General features: G+C 43.0%; 2 protein-coding genes across 2 annotated transcripts in view; one reads left to right on the top strand and one right to left on the bottom strand.

Moving 5' to 3' along the window:
• wwox (WW domain containing oxidoreductase) overlaps nucleotides 1-16,795 on the top strand; it is a 272,642-nt gene extending 255,847 nt beyond the window's left edge. Inside the window, exon 9 of the mRNA XM_081356428.1 lies at nucleotides 15,644-16,795. Within this exon, the coding sequence (XP_081212554.1) occupies nucleotides 15,644-15,844 (201 nt within the window). The 3' untranslated portion in view covers nucleotides 15,845-16,795. The remainder of the gene's footprint in view (nucleotides 1-15,643) is intronic.
• Nucleotides 16,580-18,765, bottom strand: part of mafb (MAF bZIP transcription factor b) — a gene marked incomplete at its 5' end in the record, with an annotated part of 79,383 nt that continues 77,197 nt past the window's right edge. The window contains one exon of the mRNA XM_081356431.1: nucleotides 16,580-16,922. The remainder of the gene's footprint in view (nucleotides 16,923-18,765) is intronic.

The following is an 18,765-nucleotide window of genomic DNA, read 5'->3' as shown; positions in this document are numbered from 1 at the left end:
GATGCAGTGGTGTAAAGCGTGGGATGCAGTGGTGTAAAGCGTGGGATGCAGTGGTGTAAAGCGTGGGGTGCAGTGGTGTAAAGCGTGGGGTGCAGTGGTGTAAAGCGTGGGGTGCAGTGGTGTAAAGCGTGGGATGCAGTGGTGTAAAGCGTGGGATGCAGTGGTGTAAAGCGTGGGGTGCAGTGGTGTAAAGCGTGGGGTGCAGTGGTGTAAAGCGTGGGATGCAGTGGTGTAAAGCGTGGGATGCAGTGGTGTAAAGCGTGGGATGCAGTGGTGTAAAGCGTGGGGTGCAGTGGTGTAAAGCGTGGGATGCAGTGGTGTAAAGCGTGGGATGCAGTGGTGTAAAGCGTGGGATGCAGTGGTGTAAAGCGTGGGGTGCAGTGGTGTAATGCGTGGAATGCAGTGGTGTAAAGCGTGGGATGCAGTGGTGTAAAGCGTGGGATGCAGTGGTGTAAAGCGTGGGATGCAGTGGTGTAAAGCGTGGGATGCAGTGGTGTAAAGCGTGGGATGCAGTGGTGTAAAGCGTGGGAAGCAGTGGTGTAAAGCGTGGGATGCAGTGGTGTAAAGCGTGGGATGCAGTGGTGTAAAGCGTGGGATGCAGTGGTGTAAAGCGTGGGATGCAGTGGTGTAAAGCGTGGGGTGCAGTGGTGTAAAGCGTGGGATGCAGTGGTGTAAAGCGTGGGATGCAGTGGTGTAAAGCGTGGGGTGCAGTAGTGTAAAGCGTGGGGTGCAGTAGTGTAAAGCGTGGGATGCAGTGGTGTAAAGCGTGGGATGCAGTGGTGTAAAGCGTGGGATGCAGTGGTGTAAAGCGTGGGATGCAGTGGTGTAAAGCGTGGGATGCAGTAGTGTAAAGCGTGGGGTGCAGTAGTGTAAAGCGTGGGATGCAGTGGTGTAAAGCGTGGGATGCAGTGGTGTAAAGCGTGGGGTGCAGTGGTGTAATGTGTGGAATGCAGTGGTGTAAAGCGTGGGATGCAGTGGTGTAAAGCGTGGGATGCAGTGGTGTAAAGCGTGGGATGCAGTGGTGTAAAGCGTGGGATGCAGTGGTGTAAAGCGTGGGATGCAGTGGTGTAAAGCGTGGGATGCAGTGGTGTAAAGCGTGGGATGCAGTGGTGTAAAGCGTGGGATGCAGTGGTGTAAAGCGTGGGATGCAGTGGTGTAAAGCGTGGGGTGCAGTGGTGTAAAGCGTGGGGTGCAGTGGTGTAAAGCGTGGGATGCAGTGGTGTAAAGCGTGGGATGCAGTGGTGTAAAGCGTGGGGTGCAGTGGTGTAAAGCGTGGGGTGCAGTGGTGTAAAGCGTGGGATGCAGTGGTGTAAAGCGTGGGATGCAGTGGTGTAAAGCGTGGGATGCAGTGGTGTAAAGCGTGGGGTGCAGTGGTGTAAAGCGTGGGATGCAGTGGTGTAAAGCGTGGGATGCAGTGGTGTAAAGCGTGGGATGCAGTGGTGTAAAGCGTGGGGTGCAGTGGTGTAATGCGTGGAATGCAGTGGTGTAAAGCGTGGGATGCAGTGGTGTAAAGCGTGGGATGCAGTGGTGTAAAGCGTGGGATGCAGTGGTGTAAAGCGTGGGATGCAGTGGTGTAAAGCGTGGGATGCAGTGGTGTAAAGCGTGGGATGCAGTGGTGTAAAGCGTGGGGTGCAGTGGTGTAAAGCGTGGGATGCAGTGGTGTAAAGCGTGGGATGCAGTGGTGTAAAGCGTGGGGTGCAGTAGTGTAAAGCGTGGGGTGCAGTAGTGTAAAGCGTGGGGTGCAGTAGTGTAAAGCGTGGGATGCAGTGGTGTAAAGCGTGGGATGCAGTGGTGTAAAGCGTGGGATGCAGTGGTGTAAAGCGTGGGGTGCAGTAGTGTAAAGCGTGGGATGCAGTGGTGTAAAGCGTGGGATGCAGTGGTGTAAAGCGTGGGGTGCAGTGGTGTAAAGCGTGGGGTGCAGTGGTGTAAAGCGTGGGGTGCAGTGGTGTAAAGCGTGGGATGCAGTGGTGTAAAGCGTGGGATGCAGTGGCGTAAAGCGTGGGGGATGCAGTGGCGTAAAGCGTGGGATGCAGTGGCGTAAAGCGTGGGGGATGCAGTGGCGTAAAGCGTGGGATGCAGTGGCGTAAAGCGTGGGGTGCAGTGGCGTAAAGCGTGGGGGATGCAGTGGCGTAAAGCGTGGGATGCAGTGGTGTAAAGCGTGGGGGATGCAGTGGTGTAAAGCGTGGGATGCAGTGGTGTAAAGTGTGGGATGCAGTGGTGTAAAGTGTGGGGTGCAGTGGTGTAAAGTGTGGGATGCAGTGGTGTAAAGTGTGGGGTGCAGTGGTGTAAAGCGTGGGATGCAGTGGTGTAAAGCGTGGGGTGCAGTGGTGTAAAGCGTGGGGTGCAGTGGTGTAAAGTGTGGGGTGCAGTGGTGTAAAGCGTGGGGTGCAGTGGTGTAAAGCGTGGGGTGCAGTGGTGTAAAGCGTGGGGTGCAGTGGTGTAAAGCGTGGGATGCAGTGGTGTAAAGCGTGGGGTGCAGTGGTGTAAAGTGTGGGGTGCAGTGGTGTAAAGCGTGGGATGCAGTGGTGTAAAGCGTGGGATGCAGTGGTGTAAAGCGTGGGGTGCAGTGGTGTAAAGTGTGGGATGCAGTGGTGTAAAGCGTGGGGTGCAGTGGTGTAAAGTGTGGGGTGCAGTGGTGTAAAGCGTGGGGTGCAGTGGTGTAAAGCGTGGGATGCAGTGGTGTAAAGTGTGGGGTGCAGTGGTGTAAAGCGTGGGGTGCAGTGGTGTAAAGCGTGGGATGCAGTAGTGTAAAGCGTGGGATGCAGTGGTGTAAAGTGTGGGATGCAGTGGTGTAAAGTGTGGGATGCAGTGGTGTAAAGTTTGGGGTGCAGTGGTGTAAAGTTTGGGGTGCAGTAGTGTAAAGCGTGGGATGCATACCAAGACATTTTGGACAATTTTATGCTCCCAACTTTGTGGGAACAGTTTGGGGATGTTCCTGTTCCAGCATGAATGCGCACCAGTGCACAGAACAATGTCCATGAAGACATGGAGGAACTGGACTGGCCAGCACAGAGTCCTGACCTCAACCCGATAGAACAGTTTTGGGATAAATTAAAGCGGAGACTGCGAGCCAGGCCTTCTTGTCCAACATCAGTGTCTGACCTCACAAATATATATATATATAGATATGCTGCAGATCTATTTGAGAGATTAATTGGTGAATCATTTTTTAATGGTCCTTTGCGATGAACTAATTCTCCCAGTGTTACAGCCTCACTAATAAAAGGAGGTGTGTAGATAAAAATATAATTTCTTAGTTTTTCTCCTTTGATTTTGGCTGAAATATGAGGACGCGTGTATGTGGCGCAGTCACCGGCCCATTATTAAGCCACTTTCAGATACCGCACTATCAAATATCATCAAATCATGCCTTCAGCCATACTTTAGCATATTCCCTTGGAAAGAATATAATGACGTGAAGTGAAGGAGAGAGAATGAGCGGAGGGTTTTTGAAGTGGACACAGGTGCAGAGGATGAGAGACTTTTAAGCTCCTTTATCAAACCCCAAAGACCTGCAGTCACAACCAGACCGGACTCTTTTTTTCCTGACTTTCTTTATTCCGGTGACCTGCAGTCATTACCTTCCGTGGAAATGAATGAGCAGGGTTAAATAGCTGCCAATTTCTTCCTCCTTCAAAGATCTTTGAGAGCGGCGAGTACGCCCAATAAACCCACACCCCTCTAATGTTTTATTCAGCTCATTTCAGAGCGCCGCCGAACGCCCGGCTTTAAGCTGATTTTCCGATTCATTTTAAATCCCGTCGGCATGCAAAAGTTCTCCTCTTTTTTACAGCCACCCATTTTAATGAATAGATGTCCAATAAGGACTTTTATTGTCTTAGCATATGTTGCTTTTATTAGCTGAAAATAATTACGTTCTTCGGATCACCTCGGAAGTCCTTCCGAAAGATAAAAACCAGATAGTTTCACAGTGGCTGCACAAGTCCTTCCGAGTCCAATCGTTTTCCCCCTGGGTGCTCCGTGTCCTAATACCCCCTCCCTTCCCATTCCCATTCCCGGTCCGGCCCCCGCCTCCCTGGACTGACACACGCTTCATCTTATCGGGAAGCCGGTCCACACCGGGGCGATGATGTTCTCCTGGAGAGACTCTTGAATGATTGCCACTTGAACTGTGTTTATTTCCCAACCTGCTCCATTTGTCAGACTGTGTCCGATTTCACTTTTCTGGGTTTCTGTGTTTGCTATGAGTCGAGACCGCCGGCACTTTATTCTGAAAGGAGAGGAGGCTCTTTCACAGTGATTGGCCATTACTTACACCGCTGTGAACTCAGTCTGGGCACTAGACACCCTCTCCCCTTCTGCCTGCCTCTCTTTTAGTGGTCAGGATGAGTTTCCAGTGTCTCAGTGACTGTGAAAACCCTCATATCCAGAGAGGACTAAGAGGCTTGTGTGGTTGATGTTGTCCGGTGTGCCCCTGCTGATGACCGCAGGCAAAAATCTTCTCTCTGCATTGACGGACATTCAAAAGTATGTATTTTCAATAAATACACTTTAAATCCGTGTTTGTTAGGGTGTCATGTGTGCCTGTGGCTCCTGAGTAATAGATAGAGTTTAACTTTTGAACCTGGAACTTTCTTTTAGGGTTTAAAATCTGAATTTTTAAGCTTTATTGCACATTAATCCTTTCATATAAAAAGCTGTGTATTAGTTGCACCACAAGGTTGTCCATATATACAAGTAAAAAAAAAAAAAAACATTTCCTAAGGCTCATTGTAAAAACATGCCTGTATGTACATGTTTGCAAACTACTAAAACATTCTTATACATGTACAGTAATCCAGCTGAAATGAACACTAGAGGCAGTAAAACACCAACAACTTTTCTTCTTTTTCACACATATTATGATTACAGGGACAGATTATTGATTAAGAAATACATATTTCCGCCCAGTTTCTTGCACAATAGTTCAAAACACTTTTACCATAATTCATGATTTGTAAATTAATGCATTTTGACATTTGCATCACATGATCAGCTCCATATGTACGGCTCTTTCTCTTTGCACTTGTGATGCGGAGCACTTTGGTACAAGTCCTGTGAAACGTGATTTGTGATGGAAAAAAAGCTCAAAGACTTGTAGAAGCAAGCGAAAGTGGCATTGTTGCCTCAGCAAATGTGTTTTTTTCTTTTTATCGGTTGGGTTTAGAGTGGGGTTCAGTGTTGGTGCTACATGATTTTCAAACATGATTTAACCTTTCCGTGCCATTCACAATAAAATATGGCCAGATTCACATTCATCTGTTTAGGATGAAATTTCTACTATAGCAATAACATACTATAATTTTTCAGAAATACACCCCCCTCCCTCCCCCCAATTTCTTTTTTTTAAAACAACATATACTTATTAATCATGCAATGTCAGAGGTGTTTATTAAAGGGATAACAGAAAATGTCATCATTCACACACCGGGTCATTCCAAACCCATATGACTTTCTTTCTTCTGTAAAACACGAAAGGAGACGTTTTGAGAAATGTTCACACTGCTCTTGACCAGGGCCTGTCAAGATAAAAAAAAAATCATCATAACAATGCAGTGCATGTAAAACTGATCCATACAAAACATGCTGCATGCTTTCTGAAGTCAAATGATAGTTTTGTGTGTGAAAAAAGACTGAAATGTAAGTACTGTGGTCCCCATTATGGAAGCTTGTTTCCGCCACAGAATAAAACATTTTAAAAGATAATTGTGACTTTTTAATCACACAATTGATAGTTTACATCTCGCAATTCTGACTTTATTTCTCAGAATTGTGAGATATAAAATCATAATTGACTTTATATCTCGCAATTCTGACATCTTTTCTCACAATTCTGATAAATAAAGTCAGAATTGCATGATATAAATTCCCAATTGCGAGATATAAAGTCCAATTCTAAGGGAAAAAATACACTTTTGAATTTAATGTTTTCCTAACAATTGCGTGTTTATACTTTATAACACGCAATTGTGACTTTATATCATGCAATCATGAGTTCATATCTCCCAATTGTGTGATATAAAGTCAGAATTGTGAGATATAAACATGCAATTCTGAGAAAAAAAGTCAGAATTGTGAGATGAAAATGACCTTTTTGTTGATTCTGTGGCGGAAACAAGCGTCCATACCCCATTTACTTTCTTTGTATGTTAAATCATTTGCGTTCCATGTAAAACAAACAAGTACAAGTTTTTACATTCATTTTTAGTTATGTAAATCAATATTAATAAATGTTGTGGTCTAGGGAATACTTTAATTTTTAAACCAGTAAAGAGCTGAAATCGAATAAAGTGTGAAGAAAGATCAGGTGTTTGGCCGTGTGGATCTACATGGGCCGCTCTCTCGGCACACCTCGCCATCATGGATGTTATTACTCACCCTTGAGAGAGTGAGAATGGGTTTGTGGGAATGGGCTCCGGCATCAGTAGAACGAGACTCGGGGGAGAACGAGGGCGCCTTTCCCCATTCCATTACACACAGGCCTCCGCCATAATGAAGGCGATTTTAATAGGATTTAATGCATGTGGTGGGGCAAGGTCCTGCTACCTTATGGCCCTGACAAAAGAATACGAGAGTGTAATCATCAAGCCTCATTCACTGGCAGTCCTGCGCGCACATTGATCATCCTTTACCATCCGTTCCTTCTGGAGGTGAAGAGAGAGATTATCCCCGACACTGAAACGTCTGTCCAGTTTTGATTGTTCACCTTTTATCATAAAATTGTTCAAATGGTGATTCTGAGCTGTTAGCTCGGCGTCTTTCTCCACTTTCCCCGATACGTTCTCTTCATCATACGTTCAGGTGTCGTACACGTTGTATTGTGTGTTTTAGGGTTGTCTGTAAACTTGACAAAAGATTGTCCTGGCAGAAATAGAGGGAATGCATTGAGGTCAGTTTCCCGCAGGAACCCTGAGTGGCAGAAGAGCTGCTGTGTGACTGGACTTAACAGGAGAAACTGAGAAAACACCAGTAAAACAAACCATTATCAGTTTAAACTAAAGGTTGGACTCGATATAGTGTTCCTTACAACTTACCACAGATCCAGTGATCATGGATATAGACATGCAGCAGGAATCGTGTTTCCTGAATTATATGAGCCTGATTTCAACGCCAGGGAAATACATGAAGCAAATTTGCCTGTGAACGCTCCATGTGATCACTTACATCAATGTTATATATATCATCATATCGTCCAGCCCCAAAACTTGTGTAGTTTTTTTGTCAGTGTTTATTTAAAAACATCCAAATATGCAGAATATTTGATGGTAAATATTTTATTCAGTTGTCAATACAATATATAGGGTATGATTTTTCCCCTAAATTCAGCATATTGACACAAAATGACTGCAAATCCAGCTTTCTCTGCCTGGATCCAGTTGTTTCTGTGAATCTCATCGAATCATTTGCTTCTCTGTTCTGCCGCTTTCGGCAGTCTGTAAAAATACACCTCAGATTTCTTGTCAAATCTAGTTGTACAGTCAATCTCAAAGCTTTTTCTCGTTTTAGATGTGTCTTGTGTGTTTTTCGCAGCATTCTCACTGAAAACCAATGCTGCCACTCAGTGTGTGTGTGAGACCGCAGTCACTCCGTCACACGCATACGACCCTCTATAGTGGGCCTGACTCTCTTTTTAGTCAAATTGGTAGCATAATGTGGTCTACTTTCTTTCTCTGGTGCCTTGACCTCCGTTTTGCCTTGACCTCCAGGTCTCGTCCTGTTAATGTTCAGGCTATTCACAGTTGCAGTGTAGATGCACCATATATCTGCTCTACGACTGTGTACATTAGAGAGAGAGAGAGAGAAAGAGGGGGAGGGAGGGAGAGAGAGGGAGAGGAAGAGAGAGAGAGAGAGAGAGAGGGAGAGAGGAAGAGAGAGAGTGAGGAGGAGAGAGGAAGAGAGAGAGATAGAGAGAGCGAGAGAGAGAGAGTGAGGGAGAGAGTGAGGGAGAGAGGAAGAGAGAGAGGGAGAGGGGAAGAGAGAGAGGATAGGAAGAGAGAGAGAGAGAGAGAGAGAGAGAGAGAGAGAGAGAGAGAGAGAGAGAGAGATGGTTTAATCCCAGCTCTGAAAGGGCCATTATTTCTGTGTTTTTCGGGCCACGGGCCGTGGAGGTGTGTGTGTTGAGAGTTTGTGAAGTGTGTTTTGTGGAGTAAATCCTCTCTCCGGCGGTTCATTGGGCAGAGAGAATGGCAGCGGCTCTGTTTACTCTTTACCCAGTGTCCCGCTCACAGCTGGCCGGAGCACGCTCAGATGGGCTGTCGGCTCCGAGACAGAGCACCACTGAATGCTAAGGTAAACAAAAAGAGGCGAAAGAGAGAAAAACAGATGGAGAGAGAGAGATGAACGGAAAAAAAACCCTCAATGTTGCCGGGATTGGTTTTTCACAGTCTTTTGTGATAGAGATTTGACTTTTGGGGTTTGGATTGAGGTTTCTATTGGAAAAACAAGATCTGTGAAACTGTATAATTGACGTTATTTTAATCAGAGCAAATATAATGTCCACCTACAGTGTTTCCACTTGCGCTCATTAAAACCTAAGTTCAGTTTCTGCCTTAAATTTCATTTCAGCCTAAATTATATTAAACTGACTTTTTAAAAATCGAGTTGAATCTTGAAAAAAAGGTGAAATTGCTTAAATTTTTTCATGAGTTAAATTAATGTAAATACTTATTGATCACACATATATATATATATATATATATATATATATATATATATATATATATATATATGTTATTATTATTATTTTTACAGTGCACTGCAATCTCCCAGCTTCTGGTATCAAGACCGATATAAATATAACAGTCTTTAAAAACAAAAAAATATTTAATTTTTAATTTTTTTATTTTATTTATAATTAATTATATATATTATTTTTCTAATTTAAATGAATTTATTTAATATTTTATTCTTAATTTTATTTCATTATATATTTTTATTTCATTATACATATATATATATAATTATAATTATTATAATTATTATATATATATTTTTTTTTTTTATTAACAGACATTTTGGCTAAAAGTCTTATATAACCTTGCACCGTAAAATAGCTTTTTAATAAATGATTAATTATATGATTATTTTCTAGCCATTTAATTAAATCTACATACAAATGAAAGGAAGTGAATGTGTAATAATTAAAATGTAAACATAATTGATGCCAAAATTGGTAACAAGGTTGGCCGTAACAGTGTTGGTGATTTAGCGTAAATGAAGCTAGAATTAAGAGGTTTGCTGTGAACTGAGAAAAAAAAATATATATTTCCTGTAAATGAAGGAACAAATTTGTTGGATCGCTTTTTTTTTCAACGTACAACAGGGATATTTACAATTTGTGTGAATAATAAGAAAAAGGAAATCTATATTTTACCTGCTAAGGGTCCAAAAAATGTCACTTCGTGTGTGTCTGAAGTTATATTTCATGCTACGCTAATTGTTTTAAACAACAGTTCGCTGTCTAAAGAACATGGGAAATGTGCCTTAGTTGCTTTGAAAAAGTAACGGGACAATAATCAGTTGGAGCGTTGAATCAGGCCAGGAGCGTTGTGTCTGTTCAGTACACCTCCCAGAGGGGTGTCGAGGGGAATTACTCCTCACTGGCAGACGGCCAAAAGATTGTTGACTATTGTCAATTTTAGTGTTGAACTATGGGAAATAATTACGAGGCACATTGATGTGTAGACTCAACAAGAGTCTCCATCAGATCCAATTTTGCTAAACCATCCTAATTGAAAAACACACGCAATGGCAAAGAACCGAAACACTAAACATCTTGTTACAATGATTATTTATTAAATTTAAAATATCTTTAGCACAGATTAAAAATCAGACACCTGCAACTATCATGGTCGTCATGAATTGAAAATAAACATTCCTAAAAAAACCAGTCCCTCTTCCTCCACTGGATCCATGATCTCCTTCATAGAATAGTCTCTGGATTTGTTATAAATGTACAGGTCATTGCATAGGGCTGAGGCAAAACTGATCGCATTACTCAAGTCAATCACTGCATGGCCACGGTCTGCAATATACATGTCATGTACTTCAAAAAAACAAAAGAAAAAAGTGCTAGAATAAAAGGCATTTGCCTTTCGTTTGGCTGTTACAGTCCGGAAACCAGGATACACTTCGTAACTGACAAAACAGATGGAACAAAATACACATAATAATTAGTCATTAATGTTCTGTGAGCATATGAGGTTTGGTTTTGAAATGTAGGGCCATGGTTCAAAATCCAGACAATTACCATTGTTCATCCTGTTGATATGGTGTTTGCCTCAACCCTCGTACAGAAATGTCTGAAGGATAACAAGAAACATGGGGAAAAACAGTGGGAATGACAGCCAGATCAAACTGCTTAAAATAATCGAACAAAAATCACAATTTTTCACATGTGTTTATGAGATCATGTTTATTTGACCAATCGTTTTATTATGTTCCTTTTTCTTAAATCAGTTCTTCTTCTTTTCTTTTTTTAGCACATGCCATATGCGATTTTGATTATAAAAGTACCTGAAACAATTGCTAGAGTGTCAGCATGCATAGCTGTTCGATATTTACAGATGTATGTACAACACAGAGGAAGGAGGACAGCGGAGGTGGACGATCATGAGGCGGGAACATTTACAGCAGGTTCTGTTACTCAGTACATGCAGCAATGGAGGAGGATCAACACTACCCTTCTGTTAGCCAGGAAGATCTGAGGTGATTCTCTCTGCTGATCAGATCGGGATGCTCTATATGACAGTGTGTTGGAGAAACTACATGGGAGAAGGTTCACGCCCGGTCACGGATACTGGGATACTAGTTAATGTCTGCCAACTATAAACTCTCAGCCGGCACAGGACTGTAATACTGATGGTAAAAGAGGAATCAAAGCACAATCTGTACACTAAATACAGTCATCTTTCAGCAGGAGTGCACGACGAGGGCGTCCGTTCTGGGGTGAACGGAGAAAACCGTTGGAAACCAGGAAACATGAAACACCCGTTTAACGCTTAATCAAAAGAAGCACGCTTTACACTACACTCTAACCAGACACTATGAACATCTCGGATGTTAAATATACAATTATGCGGAGCAGGTTTTTAGACCAATGAGGTTTCACGACGGGCGGGGCTTCCCATCACAAAACCGCAGGAAAAATGAAAAGTCCTGTTGTTTTATCGGATCACACCTGATGTTATCGTCTCAGTTATTTATTGCTAGACAAAACTACTTATTTGGATCTGTATGCATGAGGTTTCATATTGAACATTGCCTTTGATACGGGAAGACGTTATTTAGTCTTATTGCAGGACTTCTGAGATAATGGAAGCATCTTGTGTCCATTTCTGGCCTTTGTTTCTTTAACTCTGTTTGAAAGAGGATGCACGTGTTGCTCTTGGTTTGGCTTTGCTTTGGTTTGGTTGTCAGTATTGCTGCGCAAATGATCAAACTGTGTGGATGTTTTCCTAGCACTTTGAAGATGTGTATGATGCAGAATATGGTTCATTTTCCATATTTCCAACTCAGTTGTTCTGAACTGGTGGATCACGACCCAAATCGATGAATGAAAAACAATGCTAACTATATAATTGTGCACGGTTAGCATCGAAAAAGAAGCGTTTATCCGCTGCTTGTCTTTTACTACTGCCGTCAAATGCCACGTGTCCAATTAATGCATGGGTCACTTGAAGAAGATCTAGTCAGATACCAACACACCTCATCCCCATCTTTGGAAAAACCATGTAACACACACACACATTTTGTACTACAAACAATTGTAGTACTATGTTGGGATGTCACTTACGGTATATTCTAAATCTTGGGTCCTGAAGCAAAACCACTGCTTTAACTGATCAGTAGCTCTATTGCTATCTCCGTTCTCTGGGCTGAGCTGTACCTGGTCCAGCATGTTAATGCGTTTTATCATAAAGCTTATCGGTCCAAAAGGGCCGTCAGGGTCAAGCGCCAGGAGGTTCAGCGTAACGGCAATAAGATCCATGTTCTCTTATTCAGTCTGACAATCCAATCTCCCACAGCTAAATACACCAAAGCGGGAGGCTCATGGTTAGAAACCCTATTATTGTCCCACTGCTAACGGATAAAGGAAATGGTGTTCCAGTCTACAGCCTCAATGGATCAATCGCAGATCTATATTTAGTGAAGATGCATCTGAGAAAGCTTGATGGGAATGTATTCAAAGTTCTAATAAAGCACACGTACTAAACCCCAATTGAACAATCAAGCCGACTGTATGGCGAGCCTATCTGAGTTGAGCTGTAATTCAGATAGCGATTACTGTAATAAAGTCTCCTAAGCTAACCGCTAGCTCTGTTTTAGCCCTATTCAGTTGGCGCAGCTCTTAAATGGGGCTGCTGGGATTTAACCATGTGTTCTCCCTGCATCTCACATCCGCTAGGAAGACTAGGCAGGCTTTGGAAATGGGCTAAAGCGCATTTGGAAGTGGCTTCGTATTTATTTCAGCCCATTGTTTGGCTAAGGGACGGCAGCGCGCTAGCCAGCGCTGAAATCGCACTCCACATCCATTAGCGCTGGTAATCTCAGTCACGCTAGTCTTCACAGTGTGTCATTACAGAAGGCATTAGCAGAGCCAAGTAGCGTGATGCAATAGAGCTTGAGAGGAGTGTATTAGCGTTAACTTTGAGCTGTCGGCACTGTATTCTAATCAAGGTGAGGCGACAACAAGGACACATGAAGACCATGACACCGTTTTTTAAGACAAAAAAAAAACACTTCTTGAGCTAGCCTGAGGTTTTTTTGCTAGATACCAAGCTGGTACTCAGTGGTAAACCAGAAGAACACCGGCCTGGCCAGGATGCCAGACCAGCGAAACCACATCAGGCTGGTTTAAGCTGTTTTTGCCGGCTAAAATAAAAAAGTTTGTTCCAGCTTAGCTTATGCTTAAAACATGTACATGACCGCACAGTTATAAAATATTGGGGCATTACTAAAATCAATACTTGCAAACCATTCCTATGGTTTCTAGACGTATATTCTGGGTTTGGATTTCAGAGCACATTTGTTATTCCTAATGAGCTAATCGAAAGCTAGGTTGCTCAACATTTTCCTATCAGAACGTAACCTTAATAACCAGGGAAATATTTTCACACAGCTTTGAACGAGTGCAAACACTTTTTTGTGCATGTAACTACGTTAAATGTAATTACAAGAGCAGTGAATCCATAAAGTGCATCTTTGCATATTGACTCACTGCGTTGGGTTCGCTAGAGGGGTTGAGTGACATTTTTCTGTCCTTTCATATTCCCAGCTTCAAATATGTATTAACTTATCACTGCACAAGCAGGTAAGACTCCAGAAAGATCCATCCTTTTGATGTCATGTTTATTGCCACACTAACCAAAGCAACACGCAGCATCTGTGTACTTCAAAAGACGCTCGGTCCGACACACACACACACACACACAGATACAGAAAAACACACAAACTAGAGTTAAATGGGGATGAGCGCACTGAATATCTGACTACAGCCTTGGCTTTCTTCCTGCAAGTTTGTGTGTGTGTGTGTGTGTGTTTCTAACAAGCGTTCTGTCGCAGTCTTTGCCAGCTTGAGCTACAGCTGTTGATTTGGCTCCTTAAACGAGCCAATGTCTTTGTACTGTTGCACGCGTGTGTATTTGCGTTCTGTTTAAAGAGTTGGCCATCGGTGTACGTCCCTGTAAACGTCTGCCAGACGATCTCCTAAACGTTGGCCTGCGCTTTTTTCAGATCTGAGACGCTCCTGCACTATTTGAAGATAAAGCGGCCGTCCATTTCATGTGCATCTCACAGAAGTTAACTTCCAGCAGAAGTCGTGTGTGTGAAGTAGCGCAGGACGGCTTCTTCTGTGAGAGGGGGGACATAAAAAACCAGTCTGGAAACATTTGAACTGCACGTCGGCTCTAATTCTGTCTGACATGTTTTTCTTTTCCTCTGAATCTTCAGCCCTCTTTCCCCAAGACAGTTAAAACACCCAGGATAGCCAACCGTCCCCAACAATTAGAGTCTGATCAGCCACGCGGAAAAGTGCAGAGCATCTGTGAGACGTGAAGAGTCATTTGTTTTGGTGTAAACAATCAAACCCGAGGGCACAAACAAAATAAACCCTAAAAGAGGCTTGACTGGGGGCGTACATGTTGTGTTCCAGACACAAATGACTGATTTTGATGTTTCATGAGGATTTTTTTTAACTTTAGGGGATGAGGATGGAATTGCTAGACTGGCCTTTAAACCCTGGCTGAACACAATGATACCGCTATAATCTTAAACTATTAAAGCTAATTAAAGCTTAAGTGTGTCTTTTTATGTGCAAACTGTTTGTGTGAGTGGCCCAACATGTCCACTTCTGACTCAGCCAATGGTGTGGCATTGGGGACTACATGTTTTACGACAACAGAAGACGGGAGGACTGTTTTCTGCTAGTTTGGTGCTGAAATAACACACTTCAAATTTACACACCTCTTCATCTTGGAAAAGTGATTCCAGCAATTGCTTCCTTTCTTAAGGGGGGTTCACACTGAAAGCGATCACTGTCACAGCGGATTGTGTATCTTGGTTGTCACCAAATTTGAATTCGCCAAATGGTCTGTGTCACTTTGGTCGCCTCAGATTGACAAACCTCATTGAAAGCGAATTACTTCCAGTTGCTTTGTTTGCTGTAAACCGCTGTCAGTGTGAACGGCCCTTTAGAGCTTTCCATGAAGCCTGGCCATTCCTGTATGCGCTACAGAGGATACTGGGATTTGGGTTATGTGTCTCCAACCTGTCTCGAGTGTCTTTCAATTTGATATCTTTGCGCTGGATCCCTTTTTTTAAGATTTAAATTTGTGTTTGTGTGTGTGTCTACACGTAGACGCCTTCTCCAGCAGTGACAGAAAGTCCCCATTGACTCAGTGACATCCAGAAATCCCTTTGACATGAGATGAATGGACAGTTTTGGCAGGCTGCCCCACAGTCGTCTTTACAAGACTTCCCCAAAGCACTGCCTTTCTGATATGTACAGTATCTACAACTATACTGTTTGTGTGTGTTGATCATTGTCTGTGATTCTTGGCAGGTGTACAAGAGATATACAATGAACCTGCCACTTGAGTGCTTCTCAGTTCAAGCTTCTGAGATATTATATCCTGTTTTTCCTACTTATGGAGGAGATACCGGCAAGTGCATGTCATTACTATTGTTCTCGGTTGTTTTCCTGCTAACCTTTGAGTAGATAGAGCATTCAGACAGCGTGAGGATTGAGTCCACCTTAAAAGCTTTTATAGAACTTGCCAGAATTGAACACAATAAACCAGCTCATCTTGGTGGTTTCTAGACTAGTATTTGGCAGGTACCTATATGACAGCATGCAGATTGTTGACAGCCATGTGTCCATTGTACAAGTACAACAGGAGCTCCAATTGAACAAGCTCACAGTCTGTCCCATGGTGTCTTCTGACAGGCTGTGAAGCACTTCCCCTATCTCATGATCAGTTTTAGGGGGGGGGGGGGGGGAGCAAGTCTCAGATGGTAAAGGTGTCTTTGGTATTGCCCCGTCCCAGTTTTTGCGGCTGTCACTTTCTCTGTGCAGGAACAAAAGTCTTCATTTTTGCTCACATTGCTTCAGTTTATTCTGATATTTTTGTTTTTGTTTCCACAGCAACAGGGAGCGGCCACTACGGTCTACTGCGCCGTGGCTCCGGAGCTGGAGGGAATCGGAGGGATGTACTTCAACAACTGCTTCCGCTGCTTGCCCTCTCCACAGGCCCAGGACACCACAGCCGCCCTAAGCCTGTGGGAGCTCAGCGAGAGGCTCATCCAGGAGAGATCCACACCCCCCTCAGGTGCTCGGACCCTGTGATCCCGCAGGGTCGCCTACGTAGAGGATTCAGGCATTGGGTAATCATTGATTGAAGGGGCAAAAATGATGAGAAGATGCAATTCTAGACTGTACAAGGATGTTGGCAATCAAGCTTGGAAGTTATCTGAGAATCGGAAACTAGAACATCACGGGCTGGGACTTCTACAGCAGATAAAGAGATGCAGAGAGACAGCGAGAGACTCAATTCAATTGCGTTTCTCTCGTTCTCAAAGGCGTAGTCACTCAATCCTGCATTAGGCTTTAACTAGGTCTAGATCACTCTATAAATGTCTCCTTAACAAGCAATAATGTTTGAATCGTCTTTAGAAGGGGTCTATATGGTTTAAATGGATGTTTACGGCATACAAATACTCATCTGTTTGGAGATCAATGTCAACCTTCACGTCTGTACAGATAAAAATGTTGAATAAATGTAACGGCGTAACCTACAAAGACATAATGCAGGAAATGTACAATTTGTGAACTATTTACAAACATGGTGTTTTCACATTGCTAAGAATAAGCCTGTATTGATATCCTGTACACAATATACACTAGCTGCTGTTCTGAAAGAATCTGAAAGCTGTTGTCTTTCTTGACCCCATCTGGCTGGATCCTCCCCACCATCTTTTATAAAACGCTGGGCTTAATGTCGAAGAACAATAAAACAGCATCTGGTACGAGAAACCGGAGGGCTGTCGGTGGCAGAGACACAGAAAGAGTTTGAGTCCATGTGGTGTGGAAATATCTGGTGGAAGTTCCTTTTCAAATTCCTTTTATTGTCTGGATTGCATCATCAAACATGCAGGGATGTTTCAAGGCTTTCCTAATTTGTTTTTCATTGTTGGCGAGACATCTGACTGTAAAATCAGGATAGAGTCAGGAGAAGGGGATTGTGGGTAAGGCTGAGGAATGGCACTCAGGTTGATAAAGGGTTTCTGATTTCTCTCGATCCTCTGTCATCTTCCTTCTCCTAATCGTTGTCTTCATCAGGGGTTGATTTTGGAGAGGTTGTGCTTTGTGGCAGTCTAGGAGCCATGGGTCACCCTAAGCCAGAAGCGTTCCAGTGTTACACTGTCTGAAAAGAAAGAGAAAATGAATTTAAAAATGAATCATTCAATATAAATAAAAAAACATGATATTATGTAGTCGTATACATAGCTGGGGGGCTGAAAATTTTGATCAGCCTTTCTGAAGATATTCTCAGTTCTATTCATTTGAATAATTTTAATTATTTGCAATTTTTTTTGTCTCCATTACATCTTTACAGTACATTGTTTTTGGGCCTTAAAATAGTCTTAACAAATAGCGCTGAGAAATCGGATTCATTTTATCAATCATTTTATGATTCATTTTAATGAACAAGTTCAAAAATAGGATTCATTCATTTTAGTCAGATAAAAAAAAAAAAAGTCCATGTGACATTTTTTTTCTACAACTTTTTGCTACCTAATGAAAAGTTGGTTAAATATCAATTTATATTGATTGATTGAGTCAACTATTGAGTTATGACATCATCAAACACACATCACAGCAATTATCTTAAAGTGAAGTGATTTAGACATGCTTTGAGTATTTGTTCAACACAATTAATAAAAAGAACAATCAACACAGACATCACAACTAATAAAGGATGAATGCTCAGCATACAGTGGACACTGTTTTACACAGTACATGCATTTGTTATTTTCAGTGGTGAACAGTATGCATTGTGAAAACTTTTATATTAGTCTTAGTCTTCTATATTACACCCCAGTAAAAAAGGACTTCTCTAGGGATTTAAACCAAGAAAGTCTCCAGGGGTGAGCGAGTTTCCCCGGAGTGGCATACGCTGAACCCTTCTTCGCCTGTGTGTTTAGTGAGGCTTTGACCATGACCCGGAACAACTCCATAAACAAACCGCCTGTCACACGCATTACTCACTCCAACAGAGTAATTGACACATCAAGAAACCAATCATAAAAGAGACCTGTCCCGCCCTTTCACGCTTGTGCGGCCAGTGGAATCAATAACCTGGACCAGCAGACAAGGGAAAGAGCGACTCTAGCACGAGAATCAGACCACATTTCAACACAAATGCAACACTGAACTGGTTTAGAAACATGCTAAAGTTGTACAAAATATAAGCTTGATCTGTTCCCAACATGTGAGAAACCCAGCATGTGATTTGAAGAACTGATTGTGTAATGCTCAGAGCACATTATCTCCTGCACAAACAGGGTTGCGTAATGTACATGTAGACAGTGTACCCTTCTCTGTGCAGGTGGCCTATCTGTGTTTGCTCCCACACACACTCACACTCACACATACTGTACAAGGAGACCATGATGCAATGCAGAAATTGCACACACATGGATTGGGGTACGATACCAAAAGATGGACAAGGTGTTCCCAGTATTCCTTGCACATCCAAGGGAAAAGAGGCTGTCTGAAAATATGCTACTCATAAACAAACAAGCTTCTGTATTTTCGAGTTGAGCGTGTGTGGGATTGGAGGTGGGGCGGCGCTCTATTTCTGGTTCCACTCAGTCTCATCCCTGTTCTCGCTCCCTTTCTTGTTCTCTCTGTTCTCTCCAGAGAGGTAGAGAGGTCTGGGAGAGGTAGAGGCAGTAAAAGTGTCACCGTGTAATGAATGGGCCCCTGATGGAGGGAGAGAAAGAGAGTTGGGGGGGAGGAAGAGGAGAGACTGGTTGTTATTTGTCTGAGATTGAGGGAGGATAGCTAATGATGTGAGGCATGTAAACCTGAAGTGGCACTAAACCATTTGTGTGTGTGTGTGGGAACCAGTGGGACCGTCCCGGTCCTGGATAACGGGAGATAAAGTGGGAACACAGATGTAGTGTTTCTGGGCCAGCCAGGTGTCACATACTGTATTGTTTGCAAATGTCTGAACATAGATAGGAAAGCTTTCAGTTGCACAG

The sequence above is a fragment of the Scardinius erythrophthalmus genome, assembly GCF_964197995.2.
Source record: "Scardinius erythrophthalmus genome assembly, chromosome: 24".
NCBI classification, from domain to species: domain Eukaryota; kingdom Metazoa; phylum Chordata; class Actinopteri; order Cypriniformes; family Leuciscidae; genus Scardinius; species Scardinius erythrophthalmus.
This window is presented reverse-complemented; position numbering and strand designations above follow the sequence as displayed.